The sequence below is a fragment of the Acanthisitta chloris genome, unplaced genomic scaffold, assembly GCF_000695815.1.
Source record: "Acanthisitta chloris isolate BGI_N310 unplaced genomic scaffold, ASM69581v1 scaffold18508, whole genome shotgun sequence".
Taxonomy (NCBI): Eukaryota; Metazoa; Chordata; class Aves; order Passeriformes; family Acanthisittidae; genus Acanthisitta; species Acanthisitta chloris.
In genome coordinates this window covers 53937-70913 of record NW_008685615.1, presented here as the reverse complement: position 1 = coordinate 70913, position 16977 = coordinate 53937, and the positions used below count along the sequence as shown (strand labels likewise).

Here is a 16977-nt window from a genome sequence, read left to right as displayed (position 1 = left end):
AAAATTCTTGCTGTCCATGGCCACAACTCATTTTATCAGGTGTCTCTAGGCCTCATCACTCCTTCTGAATCCTGGGATGTTTTATCTTTTGTCATCTGTTGCATACGGATGCTGAAGTACAAAGAAGCTCAGAAGGCACCTGTGGTTTTCACAGACCTCTGAAATGAGACTACAAGAGCCTTAGCCAAGATCCCAGCAGCTGAGCTGAGGGTGGAGCTGATCTTGCCCCATCTGAGGAAACCAGTGCCTGCTGAAGTCCACTTTCGGGTTATCTTTAAACATTCCAAGTCCAAGCTCACATCTTCTGAAATCACATGCCCTGCTAAAGTTTGCAGTGATTCATTGAGAGTACATTTTGTTGAGCAACCTCTCGGGTTTGTTTTGAAAGAAAATGGCTTTGAACATGTCTTTAGTAGTCTGGATCATTTTTCTTGCCCTTTTCTGCATCTTCATGTAGTAACAGGGAAGTTGTTGCAAACGAACATAATTCAGAATATGGATTTCCCCTGAACATGGAATTGCATAAAATGGGAGCATGAAGCATGACATCTCAGATATGTGTTGGTCCACATTGCACTCATTTCTGAGATTTGTTCATAGGGGAGATTTGAGAAACATCTCCTCCCTGAGTGTGCTCCTTCTTTGTGCAGCACCACATTTACTTGTGGGAGATCCTGTGGTTCCCTGTTGCTTCCACCTAGAGACACAAACACCCATCACTCCCCAAGGATGCACGTTCACAATTTGTTGCATCATCAGTGCCCTAACTGTGCCAGCACTACTAAACTTTGCCCTCTGAAGGAAGTGCCTTTCCGATTTGTCTCTCAGCTGATAGCAGATATCTTGCATTTGTGCTGATTAGTTACTAACCAAGCTGACCACAGTGCATTGCCTGTCTGTGGTGGGCTGCCATTAAACTGGTGGTCACTTGGAAACTAACCAAGAGGCAGCGAGAAAGTAGCCTCAAGATTTTGTTGGACTAGAGAGTGGCGTGAGGTACTTCTGGAAGAAACCAGCCATGCAAAATCACTGTGAAGGGATTTTTGTGGGTTATTCCTTTAACTGGACTTGAAAAACTTCTTTCTGTCACAGAAATACAAACTAACCAAGCAGTCACTGTTGCTTGTTTTTTTTTAAAAAAAAACAACCTTGCCTGAATACAACAAAATTTAATTTGTGCCTTCCTTGACAATTGAAATGAACTGGCCCCATCATGGATTTGATCTGTCTGATCCTGCAGAGCTGTGGCTTATTGGGTGTCTCATGGCAAAGCTGAGAAATTCACAGCCCCATGAGTCAATGGGAGGTTTTGCATTACCTTTAAGGTTTCAGTTTCACCTCAATTTCAAGGTCTCTGTTTTAATCTCAGGACTCTCCTTGTTTTTCTGAGAAAACAGCCCATTGATCCAGCTAGCACTTTACTTCTGATTAGCATGTTGGAGTAGAACCTGACCCATGATACTGGGAAATAAAATGCTTATATAGCTAAAATGGGATTTTTAAAAATGCACTTTATTAAATGATTTCTCTGTCAGTGATGTGTTTAGCAGGTATAGAAGACAGAATGAACTAAAACAGGCTTTGGCATTTCAGAAAGTGAGTCATTTTTTCTGTTGCATCATGTATAAACTTTTCCCTTCTCATGTATGTATGGTTGAAATTACTTTGAGGTTTTGAATTCTCACTTCAGCTCTCTGTTTTTTATTATTTTCAAACATTACTGAAAGTGATGGTTGATAGTCTTCAATACTGTGTTTGCATTGCCTTGCACTTTACTTAGGTGTTTTTTTCAAATGAGCCAGTGGGTAACATACAGGTGGTTAAATGAGCTGGTTTAGTCAGGAGTAAGAGGTAGGTGTACTGATGGATCCATAACATTGTGCCAGGGGGAGCTGCTGACAAATAGCCTTTACCCAGGGGACCAATCTTGAAATCCTTTTGCAGTGTGGTCAACTCTTTTCAAATTCTCAAGCAGTTATAGAGGTTATTTGAAATCAGTTTAAAGTCCATGAACACGGTGCTGTTGCAACCAGCTGAGACAGCAGACAGGTGTGTCTTTCCTTAAAAAGAGTGCAAATCAATATTAAACCCTCTGAGGCTCTCCATGCTGGAGGAATGCTATTGCTTGGAGTCCCAGGAGGTTTAAGATGAAGTCTAGGGCAGACAATGAATACTGGGAGATGCTAGATAGAAATATGGTATCTAAATGGAGTTTCCATAGGTCAGGCCCAGCACAGAAGCCTGTTGGTCTCCAGATGCCAGGACCAACAAGATGTTGTTCATGTTTCTGGGGATGAAGAAATCCAGGTGTGTTAAACCTGTCCTTGTGTTCCCATTTTGTAGGGAGAAACAGATACTCCTTGAGGGTGAACTTTATGACCTTCTTTCTTCTGAGTTCACATCTACTGCCTGCAGCTTAGCACTGCAGGGAAGAGAGGGCTTGCCTAACCTCCAGGCAGTTAGGCAAAATAACATCATTTCAATGTTGTGCATCCAGGAAAATCATTGAAAGGCAGACAGCTTCTACAACTGACTTCTCTGCACTGGTGGGTTTCTTGCACAACTTTGGCTTGGTATGCTGCCAAGCCTGGTTCATCCCTCCTCTTGCTGTTTGGTAGGTGTGCAGCTTTGGTCCCAGCACCGGGGATCAGTGGTTTTGCTGTGAGTAGTAGCCTTTGTAATAGTGGTAGCACAGTGATGGGTACAAAACACAACTCAGAGGAGAAAGACTCATTAAAAGGAGCTTAAACAACCAAGAAATGGGTGCCACTGCAGGCTTTTCTCCCAAGTTTCATTTATTTGCATTGTGAAAGAGTTATGTATGGAAAAGGATTATTTGGTTTGTCTGAAATGTAAAAAAATTTTACCCTCCTTCATGGAACTGCTGCCCCAAATGATTTCAGAACTAGAGTGCAGCTGCCTGGTCTACCTTGCCTCATTAGAAACTGGCTTGATCTTCAGTCTTGGTAGATCCCATGAGAGACTAAGAGATCTATTGGAAGGATCCAAGGTGACTCTGTGGTGTGAGAGGGCAGGAATCTCCCAGCTTATTGAATGTCAGCTGTGACAGCACAGTGCCTGGGGTGTGTTGTGTCAAGGCTTTAGCTGCAGTTATGGCATCCTGGAAGCATAAAACTGGAAAGGGTGTAGTAGATGATCCTTTCCTTTTCCTGGCAGTAGCTGGAGCTCAGCTGGTAGCACTCCTGTGCCATGTTTGTTGTTGCTTTGTCTCTGAGCCTTTGTAGCTGCTGGGAACCTGTGTAGCCAGAGTTGAGTTTCTCCTGGGGTTGTCTCCATGACTTTCACCCCTCAGCCATGCAGATACAAAGCATGTGAAAGAAATTGCCATTGAGCCTGTCCCTCATGTGTCCCCAGTTAGTCATTGTCTGGAATCTGAAATGCTAAAAGCCCGCAGAAACCTTGTGAGGAACTCAGCTGAGCGTGCCAAGGTCCTCTGGGGTAGAGTTCAGCAGTCTGAAGGGCTCACCTGATTACAGCAAGGTCCTCATGTGAAGGGACTCATATGAGATTATATTTGTTGTCATTGAGTGTTTCTTCTTGTCACACTTGACAGGACAACCTGCTGGCTGCAGTTGTGACAGGGCTTTACTTGATGGGGCTGCAGAGCAATGCTGGGCTGCAAGGTGCTCTCTCATGCAGTCCAGGCAGCACAGCTCAAAGCTCCCATGGCCGGTGGCATCTCTGAGGATGAGTGGCATGTCTGGGTGATAACCAGTGTGGGCAAAGCCTAGCAAGGACCTTTGCTCTTCAGATTTTAGTGAGGATTTCAACCTTAGGTTGGGTTTATGTAAAGCAGCGTGAGGTTTGGTTTAGAGAAGAAAAAAAAATGGTCTTTTCAAAAAGCACTTAGTTTCTGCTTTCTGTGAGTGAAGCTTCCAAACGGACTCGGTCAGTTCTACAGTGCGATCAACGGGACTGGAAAAAAATACCAAGTGAAGTAACACAGTGGCTGTGGTAAAGATGAACTGGGGCCTTGGAAGTAGCTAATGGCATACCACAAAAGAGTCTCCTTTCACCCACCATGGGTTGTGCCAGCAGCAAGTGCTGCCAGCGCTGGCGTCTAGCAGAGGAAAGCATCATTTGGCTCCCTTTTGGATTTCATTACTCTTCCTGCACTCCCTCCTGCTCACAGCAAAAGCCTTTCCAGTTGTAAAGAAGCAAATTAACTGCCTTCGTGTCAGTGATGGATGAGGCGCTTTCTCCCCCTCCAAAGAGGCGAGCCGTGCCGGTGAATGCAGGCCAGCAGAGTTGAAAAGTCCAAGCGGAACAGGAGAGCCCGTGGGGTGACCCAGCTGTCAGGCAGGACACCCTGGGGACAGCTCCCACCGGTGCCCTGTGAGCAGGGAACAAAAACTACTCTCAGTGTGCTCGCCCAGCCTCAAGACTCTTTTTTTTTTGTTTATCCTGCTTTCAATGGACTTGGGCACATCCCTTAACACACAGCAGCCGTTTGTGCCGGGTTCATGGAGCCTCAAAGGCTTTCACAGGGTGCTCCTCCGAGCTGCACAAAGGAGGGTTAGCACACTGGTGCTTGGGAGATCTCCTTTCAGGCGTCCATGGCTAATCATATTAAAGGTGACCTCGTGGGCAGAGCTCTCCATTGTTGCCATATGTTTTGTCCAGTGCTTGAGTGATGTTGTGTATTGGAATGTATTCATGCGTCGCCTAATTTAATCACCAGGCTTAATCCTTTCTCCTGTTCTACACCCTTAGAATTTACTGGCTCCTTTCTAGCCTCCTGTGCATTGTTTGGGTCTCCTTCAGGAACTAATACCGATGCCTGGAGAGATTGTTATTTATTTATTTACTTTCAGAATGTATTTAAAAATAAATAATCTCAACCATAAACTCAGCAACCTCTCCAAAGGGAGAGCAAGCACAGTGGATGCTCTAGCAGGCTGATCCTTCTTCCCTGTGATCTTTTTCTTCCAGCCTTTCCATAGAGAAATTAAGGATTAGGCTCATGGTTTAAAAAAAAAAGCAAAACAAAACAAAATTCTACAGATGGAAAAATGACTGAGAAAGCGATGTGCCTCCTTTTAATATTGTTGGAATAAATAACTAATTTTAAGAACTTGACTCTCTCTGTAAAATATGGTGTTGGTTTCTGCCTTTAAAACTTACTGCTTTGGTATGGACAACTCCTATTCCAGGGCTGACTGGACAAAATTAACCCAATAAAGCCCCAAGTCCATCATGCTGGGAAACTGGGAAGTCTGATTTATGCAAGATTACTGCAAAAACCAGGGAGTTCTGCAACAGCTGCCATGCTCTGCAGCAGCCAGGCATTTCTAGGGAGTGAGGCTTTACAGAACTTTCAAGGATGATTTCTAAAGATTTTTGTGAGATTTCTCTGCTCCAGCTGATGCTGCTATGTGGAGGGGTATGTTAAAACTGGGAATTTGAGATTCAGTTGTGTTGTGAATTGCCTTAGGAGTGGATGGAATCAGTCCTGGCAAGGGAAGGCTGTGATGAGATTTTAGGATGATGTGCATTCAGGTTGCTGGTATGCTGAGCTCCCAAGGGCAGGAAACCTTGCATTTGTGGAATCAGATTGTTAAATAAATGACCCCATGCTTTGGTTCAGCTCTTACATTCTCCTGCTCTGCATATGGCATGCTGGTACCCACAGCTCTACGCAGTGAACTACATCCTGGATATCTTTGACACCTTTAACATAACTTGTACTGATTTGACAGAATTATAGCTTTGAGTTTCCCTCTGTGTGTGTGTGTATGCACATGCACACATGAGATCCTAGCAGCCAAGTTCTCCACACGAGCTCGCTGATCTTCTGTGACTGCGTGTCGTGTTTTGGGTTTGATAGGAGGAAGGAGGGATGATGTAAAAGATTGCAGATTTGTGACTGGTTTTAAAAATCGTTATAAAATATTAGGTATCTTCATTTTGAAGAAATACAATACTGCTTGGAAACCACAGCTACTGAACATAAACCATGTCAAGCCCCTTACATATGTTGAGTAACAGTGCAGAACAGAGGGTTGTAGCAGCCTGCTGTGCATTAATGCTGGAAGAAGGTCACTGATCCTTCCCTCCGCATTCCAACCCAGGAATCAACAGCAGCATCACAGGCTCTGACATCAATTTGGCCCTACAGAAATGCTTTAAAATTTATACCACACCTTTTCAATGTGAACCTTGCCAGAGCCCTTTCTGAAGCATCTACACACAGAGATTGCTTCTCCGCTGAAGCGCAGCCGTGTTGAAGCCAGAGGAGGATGGCTGGACGTGGGTTAGCTGGAGGGCAGGGTGCCCGTCCCGCTGCCAGCAGGCTCAGGGCTCACTGGGACAGGTCTCCTGGCTCCTGTCCACTTCTGCTTCCTTCTTTCCCTGTGACAGAGGAGCTGCAGGGTCCTTAGGAAAGTGTGAGCAGGAGCAAGTCGCTGCCAGAGGAATTCAACCAACCCACAGCCAGCCCATTCCCAGAGGAGCTCAGCAGTTGTGCTCACAGCAGCAGCTTTCACTGTCCATGGGGATGGGCAGGGATGTCCTTGGAAAGCTTTGGATATCCTGTGCATGTACTGAGCAACTGTGCTTAGACACACCACGAGATTCGGGGAAGTAAGGGAGAGGAGGTGATGGCATACAGCCCACCTCTGCAGGGGAGGAGGGAGCCAGCACTGCCGTGGTGGGATGCAGAGTGGTGTTTGACAGCATGCAGTGTGCAGAGAAGATGTTCTGCAGTAGGCAGTGAGCTGAGTGTGTATGGCAGGAGATGTCTTCCCATCCCCGTGCTGCTAACACTGGTGAGGGAAAAGGTTTGGCCAAGGACATGGCACAGCTGCCTGCAGTCCTGGCAGGTTGTAACATGCTGCAAGGAAGTCCAGATTGTCCCCAGAGAATGAGGAAAGCTCGACTCAGCTGTGCTAGGCCTGGACTTTGGGGCTGCCAGGTATTTCACAGCAGCACTCTGAGGGATGAGGAGAATGGCATGTCTGTCTGAGATCAGCATGGTGTGATTGGGGTGTTCTGCATCTTCACAGTTCCAGCTCCAGTTTAATGACTTGCAGGTATAACTAAACCTAGAAATACTGTTGTGATCTCTCTTGTTACCTGGCAGAGCTCTTATCGTGTTGGCACAGGGGCTGTTCATATTTTAATGGGTTTATCTCTTGTATGGAGGGTATTACATGCTTTCATCTGTCTTCCAGTGCAACTCTATGGAAATCCCTCCAGGCATGAGGCAGTACCTGGGTGCTGAATTAATCTGTGCTCCCAGATTCTCACAGCTCCATTAGTGGCTTAGCAGGGGAAGCAGTTAGCATTAACAAACTTAAGAAAATAGGATTTGCTGTGTTTGATCTGCCCTCGGCTCCTTGTATCTCCCAATAGCAATGACAAAGACTGGGCATGTTACAGGAAGGCACAAAATAGTCATTGGGAAGAAACAAAACAGGTTGATCTGTAAAATGTGAATTAGCATCCTCCAAGGCTCATGGGGTGGGGAAAGTTGTGCTATAGTCAGGTGTAATAAAAACCATTTTCCCTCCTCCTGCGTGTACAGACACATCTACACCCACGACTCTTACCTTGCCTGTCCCTGTGACTTGAGCCATTTGAAGCAGCACAGTGTCAGGTCCTCCTTCAGGTAACCACTGCTGTGTGCTCCGTCACTGGCATGAGGCTGGGGCAGCTCTCAGAGAGCATCCAGTGCTTTTGGAAGGGCTGTTTGTCCCCTTGATTTTCATCAAACAAGTGTTTGCTGTTGCTGGTGTTCTCAATCTGTTTTCCATTAAAGAAACTGCCTGCGAGGCACCGTCACATTTCCCTTGTGGTGCTGTGTTGCTTAGCAGAGTTGTGCATCCTTCAGGGGCTGGATCTGTCCTCTCTTTGGGAGCTGCTGTTCTTGGCTGACCGTGGGCTCTCACAAAATAGCAGGGCCAAGTGTGAGGCCAAACTCCAACCTGCTCAAACCTGGGGTCAGTAAGTTGAGACCTGTTTTCAGACAAGACTGTCAGGTGTCTGAAATAACAGTAGCTGGGGATAATAACCTGTTACCTGTAGTACCTTCTAATAGCAACATACCAAGTAGTGAGTTTAAAGAGAGTTTCCACTTGGTTGTGTCAGTCCTCATCTAAAGCAAACATGTAATACACCAATTACTTTTAAGTCTTTCAAGCTCTCACATAACATTTTGGGACAGAAATGGCTTAGGGATCTCTTTCGGAACAGGTTTTGCTTTTCTCCATCATATCAAGATGGCATATACAGGGGCTTCCATGCTGCCCAAACAAAGCTGTTGTTGGTCCAGCAGACCCCTCAGGTCCTGGCTATGACTGACCAGTGGGCTGCAGGTGCTGTGACCACACAGAAATGCTCATCTGTTTGGCTGCTGGCACTAGTCAGCTTAGGGGAGATTTTACATCAGCTGTACCCCTAAAGTCCTTCTAGTTGTTAATGGTGAGAAATACTTCCTTTTGTTTCATAGTTACCTTAACTCACTTGGCTGGTCTATTTGCTCCGGAGTTTTTAGAGCAGTGGGCATGTTTACTGCTCTGCTAGCCTCTGGTGAATGAGCTAGGGATTATGAGGCCCAGGGTCCCTCTCAGTCCTGGGTGTCAGTGGGTGCTGCTGGTGTCCCTCTCCCCTTCTCCAGGCTCTCCATTGGCTGCAGGTGCCTGTGGACTTTGAAAGTGTAGTGTCAGCAGCTGTTTCCCATCTCTCATGAAGCAGACCCTGGTCTTGCCTGTTCCTATTCACACCACTCCCTGTGCTGTTCCCTGGCCTCTGGCTGTTGACCTCTGATCGCTCCTGGAGAATTTTGACCTGATAAGGTACATGATGTCCTGCCCTCCAGCCATCAACTTCTTTATGGACAGGGAAACTTTACTTGCCATCAACTCTTAACTGCTTTGAGAAGAGTCAGTCCTGCCTCCCCAGGAGTCTCTGGGGTTGTTTCAAATTCCTGATAGCAATCTAGGTTCTTACTAGGGTCTTGATCATCCTCTTCTCACAAATTCCCAAGTGAATTTCCATATCTCTCAGGTGAAGAGGAGACCATTGGGACTGGGCAGGACCTAACTGCTCCCCTGTTAACTGTCCCATTAAGCCTATAGTGATCATGAGTCATCAAAATGCAAGAATTTTCTGTAGCCCAAAATCTCTCCTCTCTATTGAGGCTGGCAATGCCCAATCTGTGAGGGCTTTGTTACTGCACAAGGTGAAATCAGTGGAAGCGTGTTTTGTCAGAGCATGGATGGGGCTGGGTGAGTTGGGAGTGCTTTAAAGAGAGGCTGGGAGACAGGCTCTGAGTAACAGAAAACAGCCAAGCAGTGAAACTTGGCATGTGTCTTGTTAGTGTCACAGTTTTTTATGTGGCATTTCCTAGGGATGTTTTGCTTCTATTTTCAAGTTGATGTATGTGTAGAAAATACTTTTAGCTTCATTGACAGTTCCCTAGTGGTCTAGGGCATGCAGTGCAGTGTCACAATTTGTTAGCTTCTGAAGAAGGTATTTTTAATCCACCAATTTAAACCCTTTGCAATTGTATAATCTGTATTTTCGTTCTGTGGTTTCCTAATCGTGCATCTAGAGAATGAGCTCATCCAGTTTATAAAATGAACGGAAGTATCCAGCTCTTCTTTCTAAATAAATCTGGATCCCTTTCTTTGTGGATTGTGTCCGAAACCTCTGATGCAGGCAAGTGTGAATGCTTAAAAATAAACTCATTTGCAGTTTATGTTTTTGCCAAGTGGTGAAAGTTGTCTCGTGCCCTGTCTTTCCAGAAAGGCTCTTCAGCCTTGACTTGCAGCTGTGAAATAAAAGCCAAGGGTATGATGCCAGCTTGCCATTTTGATGACAGCGTCTGCCTGTCTTTGCACAGGATCCAGCCACATTTGTTTCTGGTTTTGCAATACTGCCAACCACCAGTAGCAGAGGTTTTGGGGGCCACTAGACATCAAGAGGGCAGCCTTCTTATGTGTGTTGGTGACTTCACTCCTGTGAGGGAAGACCCCAGGGTCCTTGCTGCATCCCAGGGCTGATATTTGGAGAAAAGATCTGCTGCAGCCTGTGGGATAGTTTAGTAATAGCTTATTGTTTCTTCAGGTCCCAGGATGGGAACCTCTGAGTTTCCAGATTAATTTAAGGAGGAGGAGCGATCTGCTGTCTTCCATCTTCCCATGTAAGGGTTTCACTGGCTTTGCATATGTTTTTTGCAGTTGTATAATGCAGGCAGCAGCAAAGGAGAGGAATAACATTTGAGTAAATGATAGGATTTAAAAATAGAAGTAAGAGGGATTCAGATGAGAGTAATACCCCAAATTAGTTTCAGCTCCTGTTCCTAGGCTGGATTGGGTTTGGGGCTGACATTGTCCTTAGCCATATGCATGGGTCTTGTAGCTCGTTAACAGAGGCAGTTTGCTGGCTAACATGCTGAGGACATGGGGCAGCAGGGACAGCTTCAGGAGCCTCCTAGAGAATTTAAACCTTCACCTGGAAATTGTGCATTTAGGGATGGGGAGAAGGAGCCTCACTGAGGAGGCAACAGGTATGATCCAACCAGTATAGGACCAATTCATGACTTCCAACCAGTAACTACAGCAGTCCCATAACCAGGTGCTGAGGCTGGCCAAACTTTTGTTGTCTGCAAAGCCAAAAGGAAAGGACTGCTCCAACCCAGTGTGAGAGGTAGCTAGTTGAGCTGGTAGCAAATTTCCTTGTCTTTCCTCTTTTTCCACTGTTGGACTTTTGGTCTGTCCTTTATTGCCCCCATCCTGTCCTTACCACATGTTCTTTAGCCACTACCCAGGGTCTTTCTCCAGCAATTTTGAGCTGCAGCACAAATAGAAAAGCTCATGGAAGAAGTGCTTTGGTCTCAAGAGCAGCTTCTTTAAGTGAAAACACAGCTGTGAGGTTTGCAGCCTGTGCTTCTGTAAGGGCTCGTCCAGCCGGCACAGCCAGCACCACTGCAGTCCTTCCAGCACGCAGGAATTGGGAAATCCATTGTGAACAAGATTGAGTTTGATGGCCTGCGTGGAGGCAGATGGATGTATTTTTAAGGGATGAGGTGCCAGAAAACTCTGTGATTACGTTACTGGAGCATGGCTTGTTTTTTGTGGTTTTAAAAGTGAGTGTCAGGACTTCAGGGATATTTTTTTTTTTGGGTCAAAACCGAAGTTTGGGCGGGGCATAAAAACCTGCTTGATGACTAAGTTTATTCTTAAAAAGCTTTCTAGATCTCGCTGGAGAGGGGAGCCTTTATTCCAAGGGGGAGCAAATTCCAAGTCTTTTTGGATTTCCACGCAAATGGGGTTAAAATTGAATGAATGTCATGAGGAGTAAAGAACCCCTGCTTTTCAGGGGATTGTTCTCAGTGTAATCTTTAAATCCAGTTCCCTGGTTTTTGTCTTGGAGGCTCGTGTTCTGCCTCTCCTCCTTGCCCTGAGTGAACTCTTTCTGCTTGAATACCCTACCACATCAGTGGAATTACCTTGAACGGTTCTAACCAAGGCTGGCCGAAGCATGCCCTCACATTGCCCTACAGCTGAGACAGCTGTAATCTTTGACCTGGTTACTCAGCTGAACTGATAATACCCCTCTGATACAGTGCATGTGTAGAGAAAACTTTTCATCTCATGACGAAGGTTTACTGCTCAGAGCCAAGGCCGGGAATGAGAGATCCAAGCCAAACCATTTACTCAAGGGGCATGCAGAATTTGCCCAGTCAGGTCAACATAGGTGCTGGCAGTGTTTCAGCAGCCAGAAGAGTGCTCCTGATGCAGTCTCCTTGTTGGAGCTACCAGGCTTTATCACATGACTGAGCCCCTAATGGTTGCAGGTCTAAATTGCTCTCTAAAATGAGGACAGTTGCTGGCTACACTGAAGCCCTTGCAAGCCTGGAGGTCCATGGCAGTGTGAAACACTCCTCTCCCATTCTGGAAATCCTCTTTCTGGCCTTGGTGGAGGAAGCCCCAAGGTGTAGGCAGCTTCCCTAACATCCCCACCAAGGCCTGTCTGCCTGAGCAGGGCAAGGGGTCCCCACAGGGATCAGGCAGCACAGAGTTGTTGGTGCACTGAGGACCATCTGCCCCTGAGCCATTCTGCTTTCACTGGTGTCTTATGTCTGTCCATGACTGTGCACTGGTTTGGTGTCTGCTCACCTCTGGTGAGGGAGGTATGGGAACCCTTGGGTGCAGATGAAGCATGTTGGTATTTGTGGGATGGAGAAACAAGGAGCATCCCAGTGTCAGCCAGCTGCATCCTCTGCTAGATTTAAGGATGTAGGAATAGAGAGCAGGAGTATGTTACTAATCCAGAGTGGAGCCACTGCAGAAACAACTGGTATGTACACGCAGCCCTCGGTGTTGTGAGCAGGAGATGTCTTTCCTCGAGGTGACTTTCCTCAAGGAGGTGGCATTCCCTTCACCTCCAGCCTGCAGTATATGCCACCAAACTTAACCAAGAATCAGCCATGTGCTGTGAGTACATTCTCTTGCTCCATTGAGCAGTCACAGGATAGTGTGCTCACACCTGCTTGGTACCTTCAGTGAGATACTCCCATCCAGCGATGTCCTGCCCATCAAGCAGCCTGGCCAAGCCCCTTTGAATTTCAATGCCCTACTCCTCTTCTGTTCGGGTGTATTGCAGTTGTGTCTGGTGACGAGCGAGCCTATCCATCACTGTATCCAAACAGATCCCAATTACTCCTTTTGACAGCTCTTATTCACATACCTCCCTGTGCCTCTGACATCTCAATTATTGATGGGGCTCGCCTGGTAGGCAGCACTCTGTTCTCAGCATGGCTACGTTCCAGCTCCCTTTCCCATTGAGTTCATGCACACACCATGCCGAACGCTTCTTTATGTGCAAAGCCATTGAAGTGGAAAGGGATCTTTATTAGCATGTGAGCTCCGGGGCTGCACAACCGGAGGGGGCAGTGCAAGCCAAATCGCACCACAGCTCTGCACTGGGAAATTGCTTCTCCCCCTCCTCTTGCAGTGTAGCTCAGCAGTGTCTTGTAAAATGAAATTATCTCATATGTTTGATGGAAAAGACCTCTCAATCTAATGAACCTTCCTTGTGATGGGGTCACCCTGCATTTTGCTAAGAAACTTCAGTCCCCCCTTGCCCCTGCAGGCATAAAATCCGTTTTGAGGAGCAGTGCCCTTGCCATTGCCATGGTGTTGGTTTGTTTGCTGGCTTTACAACAAGCTCCTTCTGAGGAGGAGCACTGACACACACAGGAAGGAGCTCCGAAGCAGCAGCATGATGTTGGAGCAATCTTGTCAAATTGGTTGAGAGTTAAAGCTGTGCCAGAGGGACAATTGCAAAAAGCTGCTTGTTTTGTAGGGCTTTGTGTCACCAGGAGGCTCTGGATGTCTCGTGACATTGCAGTAGCAGAAGTCAGAGAGAGGAGTGATGAAGTGGTCGATCAGCTCCTGGCATCTTCTGCTCCAGCCTTGCCCTGCAATCTTCTGTAATTCAGAAGTTACCAGAAGTTTTGTACATAGTGAATGAAGGCAAAAGGAAAGGGTGGCTGTGTAAGAAGATGGGACCAGAGAGAAGCAAGCAGCATAGGGACGCAGAGAGCTGGGAAAGGGCACTCGAGTTCTCTTCTTGGAGGTCTGTGGCAGCAGGCAGTTCATAGATTAGCTTTAACATGAGAGGAAAAACCTGTGCTGACCTTCCAAAGCACTGAGGTGCTGGGAAGCATTTGCAGTGAGCATTGCTATGCAGGAGTCAGCATGTGTTGGAGGGTGGTCAGTGGAGCTCTCCCGTGACACGAACCTCAGAGGAGACTCAACTGCAAGATGTCAAGTGGGTGTGCACAACTTTTTTAAGCTTAGTAGAAAGCTTACAGTCTGCAGTGTGCCTTCTGCAACTAGTCCTTCTCTACCTTCTGTACTTGCTCTCTTTCCACCCTGTGATGAGTTTTGCCTGGGGGCTCCATGCTTACTGCGGAGACCAAATGCCTCCAAATGAGCAAAGGCAGCCAGAGCATTGCCAGTGGCCACACAGTCAGAGCTTGGTTGTTCATTTGGGGTCTGTAAGGACTCCTGGCCTGAGTAACAATCACAGGTCCCCTCTTCCCCCTCCTGGCTGACCATGACAGTGCATCAGCAGGGCAGATCTGCACAAGAGCATGGTTTGTGGATCAGTGACAACACAGCTGTCTTGGGCTGTGGTTGCTGGGACACAGACCTATAGTTACACATCTCTCCATGTGACAGCCTGACCCTGACATTTCTCTGAGTGGGATCCTCTTGTCACTGTGGGTGTTGGCAGCACCCACTTGCCTGGCAGTATTGTCCCAGATGGTCAAGCCATGTATAGTCCTCATTTACCCAGGTTTTGCTGGCACTGTTGGGCAGCAGAGATAGCTGAGCCTGCCAAGGAGGGTGTGTTTTATTTGTCTGGAATGCCATGAACAGACACAGAAGAGTTAAAATAACAGAAAGTTGAAAGCCCATTATCTTTGGGAACTGTGATCTTTCCTTTTTGGGTGGGCAGGTTCCATGGGACCCCATCCCCCTAGATAGTGGAAAGGTCACCTTCCCATACCTGATTGCCCCATAGCTTTCCCCAGCAGCCTATCCAAGCAAGGCTGTTTTCCTTCCCAGCCCTTTTCCTTCCTTCCCTCGCCCTGGATTTGTCTCCTTGCACAGAGCTGGCTCCAGCCCCAAGCTGTGCTGGGGACCCAGAGCCCAGGTGAGCTGTAACCAGGGATGCTCACTTACTGCAATCCCAAAGCCCACTTAGCTGAGAGCTGCAAGCAAGAGACTGAGACGCTCCTTAGTTTGTCCTGATCAAAATTATTGCTCAAAGTGGCCAAAGTCACACTTTTGCCAAGTTTTGCACTTTCTTTTATTTTTCATCTCCACCGATTCTGTAGTGCAGTGCCCATTCCACAAAGCAAAGGATCCGGTGGAGCTGTCTCAGAGAAAACTGCTGTCCCTTTTGCCTCAGACGTGTTAGCTTTGGAAAACCTGGCCCAGAAAAAAATGGCTTTGGGCAGTTCCCAGTTCCTCCTTCAGTTTCTCAGGCCAGGGCAGTTCACATGGGAGGACACTGGTTATGGCCAACAAGGTGATGGCTTGTCTCCCTTGGGGAGTTTGCTTTGTTTCTTGCTGACCTGTTCCCATGGGGTAACTGCCGTGTGCTGTTCTAGCATCTGGAGAGGCTGGATCCACAGCCAGGCTTCGTGGATCTTGGCCAAAACAAGGGTCCCCAGCCAGCCCTGCTGCTCCTGCTTTAGACACCAGTCTCCAAAACAGGTCTGAGTGATCTGCTAAGCTGTAGTCAGATCGGGGCTGCAGGACAGGGAGTTGTGGAGAGTGTAAGAGGTCACTGTCTGTGGCATGTGCCATGGACACGTGTTACATGGTGCTGCATGAGCATGTGTTTCAGAATGGCATGCAGTGATAAGGGTGTAGAAGTCAAGGGAGATCCGCTGAATTTAGCCTTAGCCAGGTACTTGGTTTTTGACTTGCTATTCAAGATGGTGAATTTTTCGATGATTTCATGGCATGCAGTTTTATTTGGGTCAATGAGAGCACAGCATATGACTTTGCTACCCTTTAGGGAAGAGAAAATCAGTGCATCATCTAGTGATTCAGCACACAGGGTTTCTTAACAGCCTACGGGAGAAAGCTGTTTTAATTCTGTGTTCATTCCTGAATAAGCCGTTAATTTGAGTTAGCAATTTTCTTGGAGCCTGGAGGAGAGGAATCTGTGATCAAATGGAGTGGCTCAACACTGCTCTCTCCTCCTTCCCCTGTTTAAAAGGTCAGAGCTCATCATAACAAACCTCCTTTGACTTTCATCCTTGCAATGGTGTTCCCAGACCATTTCAGGAGTCCTGCACAATCCAACAGTGGCAACAGCCCTGCTGCCAATAGTCTCTGTGATGCCAAAACAATGCATTAAGACTGGTAGCTACCTCCTCCAAAGCATGCTGCCCCTCTTACCCAGCCTGCTGGCTCCTGGTCAGGGTCTGGAGCCCTTTTGCTGGGCCCAGAGGCTGCACCTTGTGGCTTTGAGAGCTGGTGGGACACTGGCCTCGGGGCCAGCAGCCTTCCCCTGGGGAATGAGGGGCTGCCTGGATGTGCAGGGCTGTTTCAGGACTCAGTTCCATGCTGTTTTCTAGGCAGTTCAGTATATAAAATCACTGGAGACATTTTCAGCAAAAAACTCTCCCAACAGAACCATTCTGTTGCTTGTTGAAAGAGGATTAATTTTTCCCCCTTAAATAAAACGAGCCGTGTTTGAAATCCGAAAACCCTTGCTGAATGCCTTCTTGGAGCTGCAAAGAAAGCAGCTTCCAGGTCCCATCATAGCCTGCTGCCGGAGGCAGATCCAAACTGCAAACCCTTCTAACAGCTCTTTAATAACTCTGCACAGAAGGAAAAATCTGTCACCTTTCCCTCTGTGGTTTCTCCTCTGTTCTAATGCACTGGAGGAACGAGATGGAGCCGGGAAAGTTTTCAGAGAAAGACTCGTGGGAACTACAGCTGCCGATGGAGAAACTCATTTCTTTAGTGTCTGAGGGGAACCGCAATCGCTTTGGTGAAGGGTGGTGTGTGTGGGTGGGTTTGGAGGGGTGAGCTGTTATGACCCATGCATTTCAGAAGAACCACGAACACTTTATAGTAACAAAGGGTGGAAAAAGCAAGAGGTTTCTGCAATGCATGTGACTTTTCCCTGAGGTTTGGAACCCCTCGGTATGTTCCAGGCCATGGTGTTTGCGTGTCAGCCTTGATGAGTTAAGCTTTCTCCCACAAGCCTCACTTGAAGTTGCTGTGATTACTGAGAGCCTAAAATGTTCCTTTTTTGTTCCTCTCTCTCTCGTTTCATTGTCCCACATCCCTTCTCCTCTCTGCAGATGAAGCTCTCGTTTTCCTTGGACCAGGAGAGTGGGATGCCTCAAAGCTGTTATATCTATCAGTACCGGGACAGCAACAAGTAAGTCCTGTGGAAGATTACATGCAGCAAATA

General features: G+C 47.1%; 1 protein-coding gene across 1 annotated transcript in view; it reads left to right on the top strand.

Moving 5' to 3' along the window:
- Positions 1-16977, top strand: part of DIS3L2 (DIS3 like 3'-5' exoribonuclease 2) — a 169870-nt gene that overhangs the window by 114227 nt on the left and 38666 nt on the right. The window contains 1 exon segment of the mRNA XM_009079844.1: positions 16865-16944. Coding sequence (XP_009078092.1) covers positions 16865-16944 — 80 coding nt within the window.